At 33.7% G+C, this 21,649-nt stretch overlaps 2 protein-coding genes across 2 annotated transcripts; both read right to left on the reverse strand.

The window, feature by feature from the left end:
- Nucleotides 1-12,679: 12,679 nt before the first annotated feature.
- Nucleotides 12,680-13,210, reverse strand: LOC131605689 (uncharacterized). Its single transcript, XM_058878017.1, has one exon. The coding sequence runs from the start codon at nucleotides 13,208-13,210 to the stop codon at nucleotides 12,680-12,682; it is 531 nt and encodes a 176-aa protein (XP_058734000.1).
- Nucleotides 13,211-13,273: 63 nt separating this feature from the next.
- LOC131605690 (uncharacterized) lies at nucleotides 13,274-13,738 on the reverse strand. Its single transcript, XM_058878018.1, has one exon. It carries the CDS (start codon nucleotides 13,736-13,738, stop codon nucleotides 13,274-13,276), a length of 465 nt encoding a protein of 154 aa, XP_058734001.1.
- Between the last annotated feature and the right edge of the window lie 7,911 nt (nucleotides 13,739-21,649).

Raw genomic sequence — 21,649 nt, forward strand, 5'->3', positions numbered from 1 at the left:
TACACTGTTTATTTCAGATTTATTTTCAGATAAATAATGCTGACGCAGTTGGTACAGAATTAAAATTTGCAGGCGCGGAGTCCGGGTTTCAGATTATACTGGTAACAATTAAATTATTATTGGTTTTATTTCCCACTAATTTTTATTTTTATACTATATTATTTTTTCAAAATCTCTTTCTTTCTTTTCAAATATCTTCCTTTCTTTTCAAATCTCTTTCTTTCAAATCAAATCCTAGCTTTATTCTACACCCCTTTTCTTTTCAAAACCTACCATACTTTTTTTCAAATCCTACTACTATTCAAAACGGTAACACTCCATTCCCAACGTCTCTATCTCTCTCTTTTCACTCTATAAATACTCCCATTTTTTCCATAAATTCTCACATCAAATTTCACTCATCTCCCAAATTTCTATCACACTATCTCATAATTATTTTCTCTTCTTCCCCGGCAAAAATGGCAAAGTGGATGGATACACTTTTTCTTATAGTCGTCACTATTTTTACGGTGATCATGTCCTTCTTCTGTCTGCATAGTCCTGAAAAATGCGGACCTGCGATGGTTACACTTCCGATCATCTATTTTCTGTTGTTCATAGCATGGATTATTAATCGTCATATGTAAAGTTTGTCGTATTTTCTGTTTTATAGAATGTACCGTTCTTTATGTTTACCGTACTGTTCGCTACGTTTTGTTTAGGTAATATTTGTACTGTCAGTACACTATCTATTATACCGTCGTTTAACTAGTAAAATAATATTATGTGTGTTTATTGCTAGTTAAATATTTATTTTTCTATGCATTAAATCCCTTTCAATCTTATTATTGACGGTAATTTTGTTCGCGTACAGTGTATTTTAGTTATTTATTATATTTGTGTTTTTCTAACAAATCATGTAAATAATTTCTCACCATTAACACAACAAAAAAACAAAAAGAAAAAATTGACTTTAACTGTTAAGTTTTCACTTTAACTGTTACGTTAATACCCGGACAACTAGTTACCAGTCAAACCCGCTATCAGCGCAATTCTCCGTGTTTGTACCATCAGTCAAATCAATTTTTCACACTTCAAATTTCCAAGATTTTGTTCTAGAAGTCTTCTGATAATCACGTGATCAACAGAGACTCAACACTGCACAAAAATCAGGTACGCCTAACTGTCTCCTACACAAACAGTCCCTAACTAGGTTTTTTTTGTTTTTTTCAGGAGAACGAGTTTTTGAGACCTCAAATGGATTTCATGGATCTCCATATGTCTCAAAGTACCACCAGGCAAATTTTCAAACTTCGATTCGCTCGGACGCACAGTCAACAGCTCAAAGAGTCAACAGACAGTCAAAAATGCAATTTTTTGTCAACATCCATATTTTGTCAAAAGATTCATCATGTGATCAATGGTTGATCATAATTCATCAAGAAAAGTTCAGAAATCGACAAAACTCAAAATTGCAAAATTAGAGTTTTTTACCTAAAAGTCAACTGAACTTTGACCGACCATAACTCTCTCATAATTTATCAGAAAAATTCCAACCAAATCTCATTCTCAAGGAAATTCAATTCTCTACAACTTTGATGTTGGGACCAAGGTCAAGAAATGCTTCCGCCTAAGAGATATAAGCCAAAACATTACAGGTCATTTTCAAAGTCAACAAAAAGCAGTTTTTTGTCAAAGCCCATATCATCAAGTTAACTTCTCCAAATGCAAAAACGCTTCCAAAGTGGCTTGTAGAGGACATCTTGGGCTTTCCAAAAAGTAAAAGAACACTTTCATAGGATCCAAATTGAGGGAGATATGCCTTGATGAAGTTGACCTTTTTTGGAAAAATGCATGAAACAAGTAATGACCAAAATTTGATTTTTTTTCAAAAAGGCCAATTCTTTTGTGATTCAATCTTGATTCCCATATGTCTAAAGGGCATCCACGACCTATCCATGATTCATGACACTTTTATTTCATTTTAATTAAATTTTATTCATTTAAAGTTTAATTAAAGTGAGATAATTCAAAGATATTATCAAAGATGCTTATGGTTGCCAATCAAGACCAATTCAAGATGCTTAAAGATATTATTGCAAGATTGAAGAGAATAACACTTGAGTGTTTTAACCATGGTTAAAGAAATGCACTCATTGAAAGAATATTCCATTCTTTTTCCACAAAATTAATCATGACAATTCCAACTTGCAAGGCTTCCATATCAAATCATTTGCCTATAAATAGAGCTTCATTTCTTCATTCATAAGGAGGAAAAAAAAAGAGAGGAACAAGAGGAGAGCATAACAACAACAGCAAAGCCATAGCTTAAGAGTTTTATATTTTTCAAAAGTTTCAATAAACTTGTAAAAATCAAGGCTCATTCAAATAGCCACCTTCAATCAATTTCAATCACTCTATTCCACTCTTGGGACATCATAGAGTAAGTACAATGTAATTTTTAATATGTAGTAGTGTTAGGAGTTCATGAATTAAAAACTCCATATTTATGCATATTTTCAATTTCTCAAAAAATGTTTTAATTTTAGTTTTAAGTTGATAAAATGTTTATTTAATTTTTAACATAAAAATATTTTATTTCTTTTCATAATTAATTTATTTTGCTTAATTAATTAGTAATTATGTAAATATTGTTTTTTTTTAATTATTTTCAACCAATCAAAAAACTCCAAAAATATTTTCTTTTTAGATTTAGGTTTATATTTTTTTATAATCTAATTTTTGACATATAAAATAATATTTTTCTTGTTAAGTTTAATTATTTGTATAATTATTTGTTTAATTAGCTTGTTAATTAGCTTAAAATCAATTCCAGAAAATCACAAAAAGAATGAATTAAGTTTAATTTGTTTTATATTTATTTTTGTATATTATTTGATATTATTTCTTATCTTTTTCTTTGTCCCGAATTGGAATAAAAGATCAAATATGGCAGAGATTGTATGCAGTTGATTTACGACTTTTGGAAATTTATCGTGTAGTCGCTATGATTCTATCAAGCTTCTGATAAATTTTCATTAACTTTAAATCCGAGATCATCATTCACTCACCATCGATCTTCACTAACATCGTGGATATACTTGACTAGCTTCAAGATGATTCGCGTGCTAACATACTAACAATTGACTTTAATTTCCGCATTTTATTATATTGTTCTTTATATTTCTTGCTTTATGCTTTATTTTATTATTTATTTTTTATATTTCTGTTATTTTTTCTTTGTCCATTTGGACATATTATTTATGTTTCTGTTATTTTTTCTTTGTCCATTTGGACGTATTATTTATGTTTCTGTTATTTTTTCTTTGTCCATTTGGACATATTATTTATGTTTCTGTTATTTTTTCTTTGTCCACTTGGACATATTATTTATATTTCTGTTATTTTTTCTTTGTCCATTTGGACATATTATTTATATTTCTGTTATTTTTTCTTTGTCCATTTGGACATATTATTTATGTTTCTGTTATTTTTTCTTTGTCCACTTGGACATATTATTTATATTTCTGTTATTTTTCCTTTGTCCATTTGGACATATTATTTATGTTTCTGTTATTTTTTCTTTGTCCATTTGGACATATTATTTATGTTTCTGTCATTTTTTCTTTGTCCATTTGGACATATTATTTATATTTCTGTCATTTTTTCTTTGTCCATTTGGACATATTATTTATATTTCTGCTATTTTTTCTTTGTCCATTTGGACATATTATTTATATTTCTGCCATTTTTTCTTTGTCCATTTGGACATATTATTTATATTTCTGCTATTTTTTCTTTGTCCATTTGGACGTATTATTTATATTTCTGCTATTTATCTTTGTCCACTTGGACATATTATTTATGTTTCTGCTATTTTCTCTTTGTCCATTTGGACATATTATTTATGCTTCCGCTATTTTTTCTTTGTCCATTTGGACGCATTGTTTATGTTTCCGTCATCTTCACTTCTTATATTTTTAAATCAAAAGTGAGCTAAGCAATTAAGAGCCCATGGATAACCATGGATACAAAGGGTGCTTAAAACCTTCCCTTTGTATAACCAACCCCCCGAACCCAAAATCTGTCAAAAGGTCTTTCCTGTTCTTTTATGCCTTTCCTATTTGGATAAAATAAAAGTCGGTGGCGACTCTTGCAAAAATAAAAAAATATCAAAAAAAAGAAAGAGCAAGGAGTCAGTTCGCGAAAAAAACCGAGTTACACCGGGGTTCGAGTTTCTGGAACGTGTATCTGATAAGAATGTTTCAGAATGTCCGGGGTTCGAGCTTCCGGAATGTATATCTGATTGGAATGTTTAAGAAGTCTGGGGGTCAAGCTTCTAAAATGTTCATCTGATTGGAACTTTCAGAATGTCTGGGGTTCGAGCTTCCGGAATGTATATCTGATTGGAATGTTTCAGAAGTCTGGGGGTCAAGCTTCCAGAATGTTCATCTGATTGGAACTTTCAGAATATCCGGGGTTCGAGCTTCCGGAATGTATATCTGAGTGGAATGTTTCAGAAGTCTGGGGGTCAAGCTTCCAGAATATTCATCTGATAGAGATTTTCAGAATGTCCGGGGTTCGAGCTTCCGGAATGTATATCTGATTGGAATGTTTCAGAAGTCGGGGGTCAAGCTTCCAGAATGTTCATCTGATAGAGATTGATTTGTTGACGGTATTTGTCTAACCAGTTGGTCGACCTGAAAGGCAAAGTTAGTTCTATGTAATGTTATGAATGAAAATACAATCTTTTCAAGGATCTTTAGGAATTTAGTTAGCAACATTAGAAAATGAACCGGTCGCAACTTCGTCTGAAGAATCATGGCTTTCGTCCTTGAACGTCCTTCTCTGAGAATCAAGCTCACCATATCGAGTGGGTCATTGCCTCTGATTCGGGATACTTCTGAATTGGAAGGTACATGGCTAGAGGAAAATAAATCCTCTTGCCCCTTGATAGGTACTGAGTCTCTGAATTGGAAGACAAATGGTCAGAGGTAAATAAATCCCCTTGCCCCTTGATTAGGAATTCAGTCCTTGATAAGAGTACCTGCAATTGCGCGCCCTAAATCCCTAAGATCCTTGAAAGGGTTAGTCAACATGCTATGTCATGATGTTATGATGTCATAATGTTATGCGAGTGCAATGCATCAGGCAAAACGTAAAGTAGTAAGGACAAACGAGTCCTACAAGAAAAACCTGCAAGGAAACCAAAGGGTTAGTAGCACACACAAGCAAGTCACACAAGTGTCCTTAAGTTTAAAGGCTTGCATGGATACATAGGTAAGTACCCTCCCCACTGAAATTTAGTTGGTTCAACCTGTCCTAAAAGAGTAACCAGGTTCTATGGTGCTCATATCCCTGATCTTTCTCGTGGGCATTGTCTCAACATGGCACTCGATCGGCCAGCCAAAAGCATCCCTAGAGTCCAATCTCAATGAGTGTAGCATCGAGTATCAACCGGCTTCAGTCAGGAATCCAAAGCCAGCTATCTCGCTACGTCCTATAAGCCAAAGTCAAGTTCAACTAAGGTTCTAAGAGCGAATTATTGCTTATGACACCACGCGGTAGCCAAACGTCTCCTCGATCAGATTCAAGGGCCATCAGGACAAACCAAAGCGTCGCATTAACGGTGGCCACCAGTTCAACAATAACGATACATGTCGTACAACCTCCCTGGTCTATTGCCACATACCTAAGGTACACTAGATTCGGGTGTAGGATCTTTCAGACAGCAGAATACCCAAAACAACCTTTAAAGATAAAACAAACAAATCAAACAAGTGAAAACATTTAAGTGAATCCTAAACCTTAAGATAACCCCTCTTTTATTCGAAAGCATCCCCAGCAGAGTCGCCAATTCTGTAATACGGTGGGAGAACTAACTTTTTTGAAATGTTGCGGATAGCAAGAGTCGCCACCGACTTTTATTTTATCCAATATATAGAAAGGCTAAAAGAACAGAAAAAGACCTTTTTAAAAGACTTTGAGTTCGGGGGGTAAGTTATACAAAGGGAAGGTGTAAACACCCTTTGTATCCATGGTTATCCATGGGCTCTTAATTGCTTAGCTCACTTTGAATTGTTTGAAAAGTTTAAAAGAGTGTCGTGTGTGAATTAAAAAAGATTTTGAAGAAGAACTTTAGCTTGTAAATAAGCGTAGTCTTTTTGAATTGATTTGAAAGAAATGGGAAAAGATATTTTTGAATTTGAGAAGAGCGAGCAATTAAAAGCAATTACCCTAAGTTTAAATTTCTGTTCTTTAAGACTCTAGTTGGAAAGGACTATCCATACCATAAAGAAGGCAGGTAGTCCTTTCATTGGATTTGAAAAGGGTCATCGAGGTTTATCGTTCTCCATAAGACTGTCCCTACCATAAAGAGGGCAGGTAGTCTCGGGGAAGGATATAATAGTCATTTTAGGCAACAGTATGGATACCTTAGCATTCGAAGGGACTATCATCAATTATCGAGGCAACATCGAGGGACGAGATCATTTTGTTCGTAGGCAACTCGAAGGGACTATGATCTTTTATTCCGAGGGACTATGATGATTTGAATTCGTAGGCAGCATATGCTAAGGTATCCCTACATCCGAGAGACTTGACTATTTTTGATCGAAAGGCAGCATAAGAGGAGGTACCCTAAAGGTGAGTGGGTGCAACAATCACGTGATTCAATTCAAATATTTATCTTTTAATTAGTGATCTAAGTCCAGTTATTAGTCTTGCCACTCCCTATGTTACTAACCACGCAGTTAATATTTACAATAATATAAAAATGCGGAAAATAAAGTCCTACGCTATTACAAGGCTTCGGGATGGGGGATTACATAGCCAAAAACCCGGGGAAGTGCGGAAAGGTAAAGTCCAGAAATAGTAAAGGTGCGGAAAAGTAAATCCTAAAAGTATTACATGGCTTTGGGGCAGTTACATATTAATTAATAAAAGATGCGGAAAATAAAAGCCTAATTACTATTACAATCCTTAGCAGTTACATAATAAGAAGACTACGAAAAATAAAATACGGAAATAAAAATCCTACTTACTGAGGGTCGAACCCGTGTTAGAAAGGCGTGAAGGAGCGATGCGAATCCGGTTTATTCGGTGGTTCTGAATGAGTTCCACTTCTCTTTTGTTTTCCTCTTTTACGTCTTTGGTAGATTATTTTCCATGTGATTTCATATTTTTCCCCATATGTATTCTCTCTTCTCCATTCATACAAACAAAATCAAATCAAAAGAAAACAACACTTTCAGAACAATAATCAGGGCCATCAATTGAACCAATAAAAAGCTAACAAAAATAAAAAAAATAAACAACACCACCTGAGGGCTTCGATGGCGGTTTGTGGAGGAAAGATGTGCGTTGAACCACTCGGTTCTACGGTGAGAGGAAGATGTAAGTTCTTGAGTTTCTTTTTGAAAGTGTTCTTGATGTTCTTCAACAAACTATGAATTTTTTATGGTATTCATGAGAGAAAGTGAAGTTTGATCTTAGAGAGAAGGAGGAGAAAATAATTTTTGTGTTTGTAAGAAGAGAGAGAGAGTGAGAATAAGAGTTAGAAAGTTGTTGTGAATGCCTAATGTGTAAAAACTAGTGATATTTATAGTGTAACTTAGGTCAACAAATATGGAATAAAAAAAAATCAAATATTAACTATTCATTAAAAGCTCAAATCAAAAATAATTTGATTGTGATCTTTTAAATGATTAACTAATATTTTCTTAAAAAGATCTTTACTTGTTACCCAAGTTGTGAAAAATGTTAAAAATATAGAACAAATAAAATTAAAAACTTCTTTTTTTTTTTGGATTTTTTTGCATATTTTATAATTTTTGATGATTTTTTGACTAAAAAATGCATAAAAGTGAAAATTGACTATTTTAATAAATGCATATTTAAATAGTGCGAAAATTAAATTAAAATAGTAAAAAAAAAATACAATTTTTATGATTTTTGAATAAATAGAAATAAATTTATCATTAAAATTAGAAAACACATAAAAGGGAGAAAAGTTAGAAGTGAGATTCGAGCCTGGGACCTCTCGCTCTTATACCTTTTAACCTCAAATCCTTACCAACTGTGCTATGTCAATTATTCGAAATAAAATAACATTTGCAAATATATGAGGGAAAATTTTGGGGTATGACACCGTGCTATACTTCTACCTAAGACTCCCATAGGTATGGGCCCCTCCTCAAATCCCTTCAGTCACAACCAGTGACAAGCAACGCACTTAAACAAACGTAGAAGACACTCTTCAAGGACACACAACCATCTCTTGCTTAAAAGCTTATAGATGATTAACAAAATAAAACTCAACTAAAATACTCTAACTCTAATATCAATCCAAATTAGAGCATATTACAATTCACAAATAACACAGACTCAAGACTAAACACGAGAACCACACAGTCTTCAAACCTTGAGTTGTCGACACAATTAGGATTGTGCAGACTTTATAATGCAGCAGCAGCGACCTTGGACTTGGGCCAAGAGTAAATCAGTTTTAGGTTTCTCAATAATCCAATATTCATGGAACAGCTCGTGTCACTACTCCTCTTGAGTTAGCGTAGAAATAATAGCAAATAAACACCTGATATAAAACAAACCATAAAACATAAACTAAACCACACTTTAATAACAATAATGGCACTACTAACAGGGGGTGGTGTGTGCGTAACCACATTGGTAACTTTATCTATGCAGGTACTTCATGGGATCCTGGAACACTCCCTGTTTTTGAAGCCGAAGCTTTGGCTCTTAAAGAGGCTATTCTTGGAGTTCTTTCATCGCATTTGGAGTTTGTTATTTTCGAGAGTGATTCCCAAATTGTGACACATGCTATCCATTCCAACAAGAAGGGTGATTCTGAGTTTTATGCTATTATTGAGTCCATTCGTAGTTTATTGTTTTCTTTTCCAAACTTTGAGGTGAAGTTTGTCAAACGTCAAGCGAATTCGGTTGCCCACTCTCTTGCAAGGGCGACCAATTCTTGGGCTCGACGTAGTATGTTAGTATCGGCTCCTCTTTGTATTGAACACCTTTTGATTAATGAATTACATTAAGTTTGTTGTGATAAAAAAAAACCACACTTTAGTTTCCGTAGACAATGTTAAGACATCTGTTTTGACATCTTATACAACCTGCATTGTCTTGCTCACATGACAAAATATTCTAAAAGACATTATGTTTTATCAAAATTGCTGCCAACACAGAACCAACAGAAGCAGTTAGTCTTATTTCCAAACAATAGACTGAAGTTGGTAGTCTTCCTTCCAAACATGAAATTGAACCATTTAGTCCCCAAGCTAACCCGAGATTTTCTAATGACTTATCTCGAACCAAGTTAAGTTGTTAACCTGGCTAAACTCACAAACCGAATTGGGTTTTTGACCAGATTGACCACGAACCAAGATGAGATTTTAAACCAGCCATATCTCGAACCACAATGAGCTTTTCATCGGGATGAACTCACGAACAAAGTTGAGATTTTGAATCGGGCTGATCTTGAACCAAAGTAAGCTTTTAAATCGGGACGAACTTACTAACCAAACCGATTATTTAGAAACAAAATCCCCTAACTAAAGCTTTTAACGCGTTTAGATTTTAACCCAAACAAACACTCCCTTATGGATAAATTATTCAACCAAGTGAAAAATTTTCTTTGGTGAATTTACAACAATTCCCTTTCCATAATACAAAATTCTTCACTAAACAAAAGTACTTTCTCGAAGCGTTACGACTAAAATTATGTGAGATAAATTTAAAAATATTTTAGAGAAAGTGAGGAGTGAAATAGAATGCTCACGTTTCTGGATGTGAAAATGTAAAAGGAAGAACATCTACTTATAGGCTAGAGGTTGACACAAAAAAGGGAATTCCCATGGGCCAAAACTAATGTGTCAATTGATTGACACATTAATCCAATTGATTAGAAACCCCAAAAATAAACGATTATGAACGTTTCAAAGGAAAAAAAGATTCAGAGATATTGCCATTCATTAAGACGCAGTCACAAACGTTTAAAGACAACTTTTGCACTAACCTAATTAATTGGGTATGAGTGCCAATTAACCTAATAAAAAATTGTCCAAAACTATTCTAACAGTCCCTGATTCAACTGTACGAATCCAAAATATTTTAGGAATATTTTTTAAGTAATAGAGATTTAAAAACTTATTTTAGTGTGTGATTTAGCCATATAACTTTACAAAAAAGCCCTTTGTGTTTTTACAAAACATGGTTCACTCAGACGCGGGCGAGCTTTCACACTTCATTTTTTTTTACTTTGAAGCTTCAAGACTTGTCAAGTAAACCAATCATATAGAAACTTTCTTGAATCTTCTTGGAGATGAGGCTTGAGAATTATTCATGTTCAGTACCATCATCAGATGATGTTTGTTGTGATCACTAGAACTGAACTTGTCTGCTTGCCTCTTTAATTGCTTGTGATCTTTGAATCCTCATAGGTTGTAAATGTTTATATGCAAGTTGACATACAAGTTTCATCATTAAAATCTCCTTCTAGTTGTCATCATAAAAATCACATTATCAAGAGCTCCTTTGATTGCTTCTTTGAGTAACCTCTAAAATATGGTTCCACACTCCCATTTTTGATGATGACAACGGATTTATCAAGGAGGTGGTAAAAGAGACAAAAAATATATATATTTGGAATGGTTAAATTCCCCCTCAATTAAGTATAGAGTATACTCTACTCCCTCTTGGAGTATACTTCTTCCCCTTTGTCAAAATCAAAAAGGTAGATAAAAGATGCATTGCGGGAATTTAAATACATTAAGACACTTATGTGATTTATTTAATTAAAATAATGAAAAACTGCAGAATTGAAGAGTAGTGTGAAAATCAAGATAATAAACACACTAAGACACATAAGTTTATTGTGATTTATTTAATTAAAATGAAAAATAGAGAAATTGGGCAATAGTGTAACTAAGATAAATATAAGGGAGGAAGGAATAATAATAGTGGTAACTGAGGGTGAAATTATAAACTGAATTAGACTACCCTAACTATATAAGTTTAAGGATAATCTAGGTTTAGGGGAATTTTGGCAGTAGTAGAAAGGGTTAGGAGAAAGGGGCTAGAGGCAAAAGGGAGAACTTGGAGCTTTGGAAGAGAAGAAACCATTCAATTCAATTCAGATTTTTTGCTAGGAATTAAAGTAAGGGGAGATCAACCTTAATAAAGGGTATATGCACGAGGGGAAGATTAGATGAGTCTTTAACCTCCAATAGGGCATTTTATATTAATTAAATATGAGTTTTTGTGTTGTTATGATGTTGTCGGCTGAATTGATGATGAATTTTTGTGTATGATTATGCGTGGTTTTACTATTTTGAAATTGTAATATTTTCCACCATCGTTGAAGGTTGAAGCTTTGGGGTTAATATGTTTTAGAGAAAATTGAGAATTATGTGTTAAATTGTTATTTCAATCATTATATAATTGTATTACGTCAAATTCTAAGATCAGGGGTTTTTACATAATCGAAATCGGAGGTGAAGAAGGCCTCTAACGATGAAAAATGCAAAAAATTTACATTCCGCAGTTGGTGTTGACACATACGCCGCATAGGTCGGCGCATACTGAGTTGTTTGAAAAATGAGACTTTATGTCCTTTTGGCATCAACGCATGCGTCGTATAGATCAACGTATAAGTTTCATAGGTTGACTCATGCTCCTTAGAGGTTGACGCATGTTGGGTAGAATTTGAAAAATTGTCATTTTGACCTAATTTGTATCCCCCGACGATTTTGGCCATAACTTTTTATCCGTAAGTCCAAATGAGTTGTCGTTCGAAGCGTAGGAAAGCTAATGCAAATTACTATCAAATGAAATTGTTTTCATGAGCTTAATGTATTCTTATTACATGAGTATTTAATGAGGATTACATGGATTGTTGATGCTATGTTGGCGATGATGAGAGTTAATAACTTTGAAATTATTTAATCGAGTAAATGTCGAATTATGAGAGTTTTGATGTTAGGATGATATTATGGTGTTTGAGAATATTAATTATAATTGTTTAATGATGAAAGTGTTGAATTATGTTGATATTGTGTTAGATGAATATGAGTTATAATGATATTATACTTGTGATGTGCATATCTGATTGTTGATGTGTGGTAATTCAGATAGGAGAATACAAGAGTTTTCAGTGCATTATGTTAGGATTAGAGAGGGTTATTAACACATTGATATTGATATGTATAATTCATGCATCATTTGAATTGTGTCAATAGGCATGCTCGCTAGTTTAGAGATGAGACTAATGGCTTGTCCCAAGCTCAGAGAGGAAGCTTGGAGCTCATAGAGGGGGCTTATAGGTTCAAAGAGGGGACATGGTTCCTGAGAGTAACAAATATTGAGTTAGTACTACATGCATATGCATCAAATTTCATAATTGAATTGCATTACATAAATGAGTTGTATGCATAATGTCGATTTGCGTGTGATTGATTATTTGGGTGTGAGAATGTGTTGTGTGATGCTGCATGCAAATATCTGTAAAATATGTATGTGTTTTATACTCTAATTTGCAGTATGTAGTGAATGTTGAGAAAAAAACAAGAAATGAGGGTTTGAATTAAATTTTCTAAAAACTCTTTCTTCTAGAAAACTATTCACCACAATCAATGAAATAGATAAGAAATGAAAGAAGATTAACACATTTGCTTTAAAAAACATAGTTATATTCCAACCAGTTCATACCCATGATCACATCCAATCCATTTAACGGCAAACAAACCAAATCAATAGAAAAGTCTGTGTCAAAGACCGACAAAGGAAACTTCAAACACACTAGAGAAGTAGTCACCAATCTCTTAGTTGGAATATCGATGACCATTTCTCTATTCATAGAAGACAACATAAGATCTAACCTTTTCACACATTTAGCAGCGATAAAACAATGCGTAGCACCAGTATCAATAATAGTAATTAATGGAGTACTACTAATGAAACATGTACCTCTGATTAGTTTGTCTTCGCTAGTTGTCTGAGTTCCTGCTAAAGCAAACACTTTTCCACCAGATTGTGCCTTCTTCAGTTTCTGGCACTGACTACTAATATGTCCCTCTTCACCATAATTGAAGCAAATTACCTCTTTGTGCTTACAATCAGCTATTTCATGCCCGACTCTACCACACAGGAAACACCTCTTTACATCTCCAATACATGCATTACTTTTATGACCTGATTTCCACATTTGAAACATGCAATACCAGCAAGAGTGTCTCCCCCCACTAGTCCTCTTACCCTCAACAACCCTCTATTTTCCCTTATCAACTGGAGCATTATAAGGCTTCCCACAGTTTTGTTGGTGCTTACTCCTCTTCTCATTTATGATCTTATAATGAGCATTATTGTCCTCCTCATAAATTCTACAACTATCTACCAAATATGGAAAATTATGAATCTTTAGGTATCCGATTACCTTATTGATCTTTAGGCTTAACCCGTTCACAAATTTGATACACTTGGAAAACTCAGTAATTGCCTCGTTATAATGAGGATTGAACTTTGCCAGTTCCACGAACCTAGCAACATACTCCGTAACCGACAAATTTCCCTGCTTCAGTTCGAGAAATTCAATTTCCTTATTCCCGTGAACATCCTCAGGGTAGTACCTCCTCAGAAATTCCCTACTGAATACAACCCAAGTGATAACTTCAACTGTAGTCTCCAACCTTTGACGAGTCTCTAGCCACCAGTAACCGGCTTCTCTTGCGAGCATATGGGTACCATACCGTACCTTTTGCGCTACGGAGCAGTCCATCACTCAGAAAATCCTTTCCATTTCCTTGAGCTAGGCTAGTGCCCTATCGGGATCATACTTGCCCATGAAGATAGGAGGATTCTCCCTCTAGAAAGTTTCCAAACTACGGGATTCATCATTCACACAAGCGTTAGGCGGATTCTACATAGCCCGAGCCATATCTTCCAAGGTAGCAGCAATCGCCACGTCGTTTCTTCCAGCCATCTAATATTTCACACCATACAACAAACTGCGGTTAGAAAACTAAACTGACAATACTAGATTGTCAAACAACACTATTGACTCGACAACACGGACATACGAACCGACTTGCTCTGATACCACTAATGTAACACCCTAATTTACCCCGACGAATAATAATAAAATGAGAGTAAAAATTTCATTTAAAATATTCATCACAAAACTAGGATGTCACATTCTTCAAAACATAAACATTTGCTCGCAATTATTAATGGATACATAACATATTTAAGTCGGATGAACCAGTCAAAATAACATAGTCTTCAAGATAGCTGCAGCGAAAAAATATTCATATGTCAATTAAAAACCAACATGGCAACTTAATTCAACAATTGCCAACATCAACATTCAAAAAGGCTCCAACAATCATTTAAAATCCAACAAAGAAACAAACAAGCGTTCATCCCCCTAGTATTAGATATCAGAGCAACGACACCGACTCAAACTAACTGAAGATGACCATCCTTCACTCCTGATCACCTGCACGATGCCATATAAAGCATCATTTCAACAGAAGAGTGAGATATCATAACAATATAAAGAAACGTATGATAATAAGTATATGAAGAATAAAGTCATACACATTTTACCAACTCCACAAAATTATTATGATCCTTCAACACGTAAAATGCAAGTATTCGACAACAAACAACTTATTACCACATCATTGGTTATAAAATGCAAGGAGACCAACACCAACTCAGATGCATGTGGTACCAATAGGGCATAAGCCCTCAACATAATGCCAATAAATAGAGGTAGCAACATGGCATAAGCCTATAAAAACTTGCCAATCAAGGTCAACAACAAAGCATAATCCCTTAAAAATGCAATGTATGCAACACCGACCTGCAACAATAAAATTATGCAACCACAAGGCATAAGCTTTCTACAAACGCCAATACAGGCCATCACCTCATCGTCATTATACGACCTCATCATACACTTATAAACAACAATTAGCAAACAAGGTTCATGATGTCTTTCTCACACAATCACCCATTACAATGTATAACTTAGAAAATCCAAGTACTTTATTTTCATACAACTCGGCTCAAAGACCATTCAAACGATTTCAGAAAATTATGGAAAATTCGCCAAAACTCATGATAAATCATTAGTATACAAGACCCAATTCGTTTTTGAAAAAATAAACTTTTTCTCCCAAGTTTCGCTAAACAAGGTCCTTAGCTCGCTATGCGAAACAACGATTATGCAGAAAACTCTACTACGGGGCAGGTTCTATCCAAGCTACTTCCCCCCCAAACATATCTTAAACATTCTAGTTTTACGAAATAATCATATATTAACGTTCCTCTATTCATATAACATCAATTGGGATCATAAAAACGCAATTCTACGATGTCACTTTTGTCACCGAATTTCCAGCCAAAACATGGAATTTTGTGAAAACCAACAACAAGACCAAATTTCATGAGATAGAAACCATACAACACATATACTTCCCATAGCAACAAGGAATTCTCATCAAACATGCATCAATTATCAATTCTATGAATTTCCTATTCAAAACCTAAGAACATCAACATAGAAATAAAAACCCCAATCGTATCTACCAATCATCATATCCAACCTTATAGAGTTAGAACCACATCCTTACCTTGGATTGTTGATTATCCACTCTTACAATGCATTCATTGCTCTAGCCTCTTTGTGCATCTTCTCCTCTTCTACGTAACTTCTCTTATTCACGTTCTGTCTAACTTTTTTATTCCCAATTCTCTTTATATTAACCTTAAGACTCCTAAATCAATATTCCCACTCCACCCTTTTTAACTTAAATAATTATTTAATCATTTATTCTATTATTTTTATTAAACTTCTAACTAAATAGCACAAACACTATTGTCTAGCCACACCTTCACGTTTCTACACTTTTAGACACACACCCCTCCAACAACACAAGTCCACAATTAAGTCACAACTCCACCAAATAATTGAATAAAAATAAATGGGTGTTACACTAATAGTCAAAGAGGAAAGGAATATATACATATATATATATATATATATATATATATATATATATATATATATATATATATAGATCATCTTGTGGAGGATATGATAAACTAAAGGAGACAATGATTAAAGATAAAAGAAAGAGAAAGAATAAAAGTTAGGAGATTCTTCACTAAACCTTGATCTCAGCCCACTCCACCATCACACTTTGAGAAATGGAAGAGATCACATCAAATTCCATGAGATGAATTCACATTAGAGGCTACACACGTAGTTGTCAAGAAGATTGTAAGTAGATTCTTCTTTCAACATTGTTAATTATAGTAAATTCACTTTGGTAATGAACTTTTATTTGTGTTATAGGATTCGTTGGGTGAAAAAGCCAGTGTTGGTACCTTTGTTACATAAGAATGCCATGGCATATTGGTATAAGCGATTGGAACAAAACAATATGGTGAGCGTGAGTATGATATTGAACGAGGCGTCAACTTGAGGTTATTTTCTAATTCATTTTCAGAAAGTTAAGAATGCGCTAGAAACAAATTGAAGATCAAGTTGATTAGAGGCTAGAGGAGAAGATAAAGGAGAGTTTGGAGGAGAGGGTGCATGGAGGATAAAGAAAAGATTAGAAAAGGAGCGGATGATTATGTGGTAGTGTAATACGGTGAACTGACTTTTTATATTTAAGCAAACAATGTTGCAGTGAGCAAGAGTCGCCATCGACTTTTATTTTATCCAATTTAAAGAAAGGCTAAAAGAATAGAAAAAGACCTTTTAAAGAGATTTTGAGTTCGGGGGGTAGGTTATACAAAGGGAAGGTTTAAAGCACCCTTTGTATCCATGGGCTCTTAATTGCTTAGCTCACTTTTATTTTCAAAATGTTTGAAGTGAATAGAAAAAGAATTTGAATAAGGACTTTAGCTTGTAAAATAAGCGTAGCCTTTTTGAAGGTTTTTTGAAAGAGGAAAGTTGAATTTAAACCCGAGCAAGCAATTAATAGCAACTACCCTAAGTTTTGAAAAAAATATTCTTTTAGCCTTTCAGGGCTGTCCATACCATAGGAGGGTAGGAAGTCCTTTTATTGGATTTAAAGGGTCATCGGAGTTATCGTTCGCCATGAGACTGACCCTGCCATAAAGAGGGCAGGTAGTCTAAGGGAAGGATATAATAGTCATTTGATCTTTTTAGGCAGTAGGTGAGGATACCTTAGCAATCGGGACAACTCATCATTTACCGAGGCAACATCGAGGGACAAATTTGATGACGAATGAACTAAGGGCAACATTTGCTTTAGGTATCCTCGGAATCGAGGGACTTGACTATTTTCACAAATTAAGGCAACATTAATAAGGCAACAGGCAACAAGAGAGGTTACCCTAAAGTGTGTGTGTGTGGCACAATCATGTGGTTAAATTCAGTTATTTATCTTGTAATTAGTTATCCTAATTCAATTCAGGGTTACACTCCCTAGAATTATTAACCACAACAATTAATATTGGCGAAATAAAAGGCAGAAAAAAAACAAAACCCTATGCTATTATAATAAACACCTGCGGGGAATGGGGAAGGCAAAACAAAAAAATAATAATAAGGGCAAGAAAAATAAGAGGCAAATTAATGCCAATGCCTCGAGCCTCCACCGAATTCTTGATCAACCCTGAAAAATCAAGAAGGAAGATGAGAAAGGTTAGTGCATCATAGTTCTACAAACCCTAACTGATTAAAAATCTACAAACCCTAATTGATTAAAAGTCTATAAGCCCTAATTGAACAAAATATGTAAAGTAAATGATTTTAATATTTTTAATAATCACTAAAGGTTAAAGAAAATCGAAAGTTCGATTAAATATAAACAATTAAATAATTATTGGATTAAACTTAATTATTTAATTGATTAAAAGTATATTTGAAAATTTAAATTGAATTCTTAAATATAAAAAAACAATTATTAATAGAATTATGAAAAAATTGAGTTTTCGATATAAATAAATAAGTATAAAATTATTACATAAAGAAAATAATAATTTATTAGATAAGTAAAAATAAATAAATAAAAGAAATTATAATAAAAGAAAAAGAAGAAAATAAATAAAAAGTAATCATATAATTAAAAAAAAAATTAGAAAAACTTAGCTTTGATTCAGTGTGGTCACTCTATGAGGGTGTATGGTACGTCTGCGTGTCTGGATACGTTGGATTTGGGATTAATGAGATCAGATGGATGTGATGCGAGGGTGCATGGTATTGGCGTGGATCATAACGCGCAGGATCCCATGGTGCTTCAAATCTGGGACGCGCGCTTTTGGGCCAATAGAACGATGACACGAAGTCATCTTCTTCCTCTAGCCGTCGTATTAGACTCTACAACAGTCTATAGTGACGGACGCGTCCATAGCTACATCCCTACATTTACGAATACATGCAAACGCAAACAAAAATTTTTTGCGAGGCCATGGAAGTGTTCGTCTGGACCTCACGAATACAACCACGGCCTTGATTTGACCTAATTGTCCCTGCAACGTGAAACCCTAAAACGAAACCCTAATTTTCAATAATGGTATAACTCGGCACAGTCACGCATTCATCCAATAAATCATCCAGAATCATTCTATACATCATAACAAATCATAATATGCATCCAAAACATGTTTATATGCTATGAATCAGAGCAATCAAGTTTGAATGTTTCATGACATACCTTAGCTTATAGAAGGGAATTCTGGGGGTGCTGATGTAGTGTGATAATCCAAACAGGTTCAGAATGCTTCAATGAATCTTTCTGGACACTTTGAATAGCTTGAATCTCACTCTAGCTCCAAATTCGATCTTGACTTGTTCTTGAATTTTTGAGAACAAAATTAGGGTTCTTGGAGGCAGAATTTCGTGAGTTAGGGGTCTGGAATTGTTATGTTTATATAATGGAAGGATTTAGGACAATAATTTTAGGAGAAATCTCATTGAATCTTTGATTAGAAATTTTGGAGATTTTGATTTTCAAATGTTTCTAATTTTGGCCTAATCTCAATATTTTCCAATCAATCTGGGGGAGCACGAAATTATATTGATAGTATGACTTAAATGATGATTGAATTTGATCCTCATAATATCTTAAACCAAATATTTGATTTTCACATGATTTATATGAGTTAATTATCACTTTTAAATGATTAATAATTCATATAAAATCAAATAAAATTCAAAAATTCGTGGCAATTAGATTTGGAGTCTTGGATAACTTGAGGGTCAAGATTGGATCATAAATAGTTGGGCCTCTTTACAAAGAAATCCATTTTGAAGCCTTTTGTTTCACATTTTTCGCCTTAAAATTGTTCAACTTTGACAAGGCATATCTCCTTCAATTTTTAAGGCATGGAGGAGTTCTAGGACTTTTTGGAAACCTCAATATGTCCTCTACAAGCCACTTTGGAAGCTTTTTTTCATTTGAAGATTTTATCTTGATGATATGGACTTTGACAAAAAACTGCTTTTGGTTGACTTTCAAAAAGGACCTATAATCTTTTGATCCATATCTCTCAAATGAAGCATTTTAAACTTGGCATGTGAGAGAAAATTTTGTAAGGAATTCAATTTCCTTCAAAATGAGCTTTGGATGGGAAATTTCTGATGTTCCATGTGAAAGTTATGGCTGGTCAAAGTTCAGTTGACTTTAGGTCAAAAAACCCTAATTTAGAAACTTTAGGTTTTGTTGATTTCTGAACTTTCCTTGATGAATCATGATCAATCCTTGACCAAATGATGAATGATACTTCAAAATAAGGATGTTTACAAAAAATCAGGAATTTTGACTGCACTTTGACCACAATTGACTTTTAGGTCAAACTAGTCGACTATTGACTTTCTGAGCAATTGACTGGGCAATCCTTGGAATTGAAGCCTGAATTTTGTCATGGAGATAGTTTGAAACATCATAAGTCATCTGAAATCCATTTTGGACCTTGATTTATTAATTTTCTTCAGAGAAATCAAAACCCTAGTTTAGGAGGTCATTGTTTAGGAGAGTATGTCCTTAAGTCTTGAACCTTTGTCTGCGATTGAAAAGTGAAATGAGATGGGAAAATTTTGGGGTATGACAGGTAGAGTTTGACCCGGGATATACGGGAGAGTTGTATCTAGAATGTGATTGAGGTAAGTATAAGTTTGGTTTTGAAACTGCCTTTTTTGCTCGTTTGATTAAAAATATGTGTTGTGTGTTATTGTTGTTTATGTCCTTAAAATTATGTATTGTATTGTTGTTTTTATGATGCAACAATCGAAGTTGATAAATATACTCACCCACCCAAATTTAAATCTATTAGAACTATCTGAGAAAGTATTTTTGGATGGTGTAAGAATGAAAGATAGTTATTCAGCCCTAGGCCAACACAAGATTGAGACCATGATACCTAAACAAATTCATTGAAAAGATTGATAACCGTGTTAGAAAATACGAGATACTCTTTTGATATGCAATTATAACATGAATTAGATCAAATTTATTTAATTCAAACGAGTAGTATTATAGATCTTATGCGGGGTACTAATTGGCTTGACATAATCATACTACAATTACGATGCACGTAAAGTACATATTTTATGGTGATTTCAATTTATATTCATTGTTTTCAAATACTTTAAATGTCAAGACTCACATTAAAAATTGACTTTTGTGTTAGCATTTAGGTACATCCATCAGATTTGTGGAGAAAGAAATTTCAAAAAAAAACTTTCTCGGACTCCTTCAATATTCAATATGCCCAACGTGCATCAAATGATATCCAAATATACATACAAAATATGTTAATTCAAGAGAAAATATATTGTTACCCATGACCGTTTTTCAATTTGTAAGGAATTGTTACATATGGAGAGTGAGATGCATTTTTAATAAATGGGGATAATGAAATAAAATGGAAAAAATTGCATAAAAGGAAAAAAAATCACACAATACAAAACTAATTCATATAAAATGTATATTAAAATGATTAACTAAATTAAATAAAATTATTTAATAAAATCAATCAAATGAAATGATTAATTAAATTAAATTATTTAAAATGATTAATCAATATATTTTTGATATTTATATTTTTATTATTAGGAATTAAAAAGGAAACAAACAAAAATATTAAAAAAATAAAAACAATTAAAAACAAATAATAACATGCTTATTGTAATACGATGAACTGACTTTATCGAAATGCCGCGGTAAGCAAGAGTCGCCACCGACTTTTATTTTATCCAAATTATCAAAAAGGCTAAAAGAACAGGAAAAACCTTTTAAATAAAAACTGAGTTCGAGGGGTAATTTATGCAAAGGGAAGGTGTAAGGCACCCTTTGCATCCATGGTTTTCCATGGGCTCTTAATTGCTTTGCTCTTTAGTTTTGAAGCCAAAAGTTTCAGAAATGTAGAAGAAGGAGAAATAAGGACTTTAGCTCGTAAAATGAGCGTAGCCTTATTGAAGGTTTATGAAAAAGGGTAGAAAAAGAAATTTAAACCAGAGCAAAGCAATTAGGGGCAAATTACCTGGTTAGATGAAAAATGTTCTTTTAGCCTTTCAGGGCTATCCATACCATAGGAGGGTAAGGAAGTCCTTTGATTTGGAGGTTGAAGGGTCGTCGAATTATCATTCGCCACAAGACTGTCC

Source organism: Vicia villosa, linkage group LG5, assembly GCF_029867415.1.
Source record: "Vicia villosa cultivar HV-30 ecotype Madison, WI linkage group LG5, Vvil1.0, whole genome shotgun sequence".
Classification (NCBI taxonomy): Eukaryota; Viridiplantae; Streptophyta; class Magnoliopsida; order Fabales; family Fabaceae; genus Vicia; species Vicia villosa.

Coding starts and splice junctions, on each gene's coding strand:
- LOC131605689 (XM_058878017.1), bottom strand. CDS start 13,210: ATGTGGAAATCAGGTCATAAAAGTAATGCATGTATTGGAGATGTAAAG.
- LOC131605690 (XM_058878018.1), bottom strand. CDS start 13,738: ATGCTCGCAAGAGAAGCCGGTTACTGGTGGCTAGAGACTCGTCAAAGG.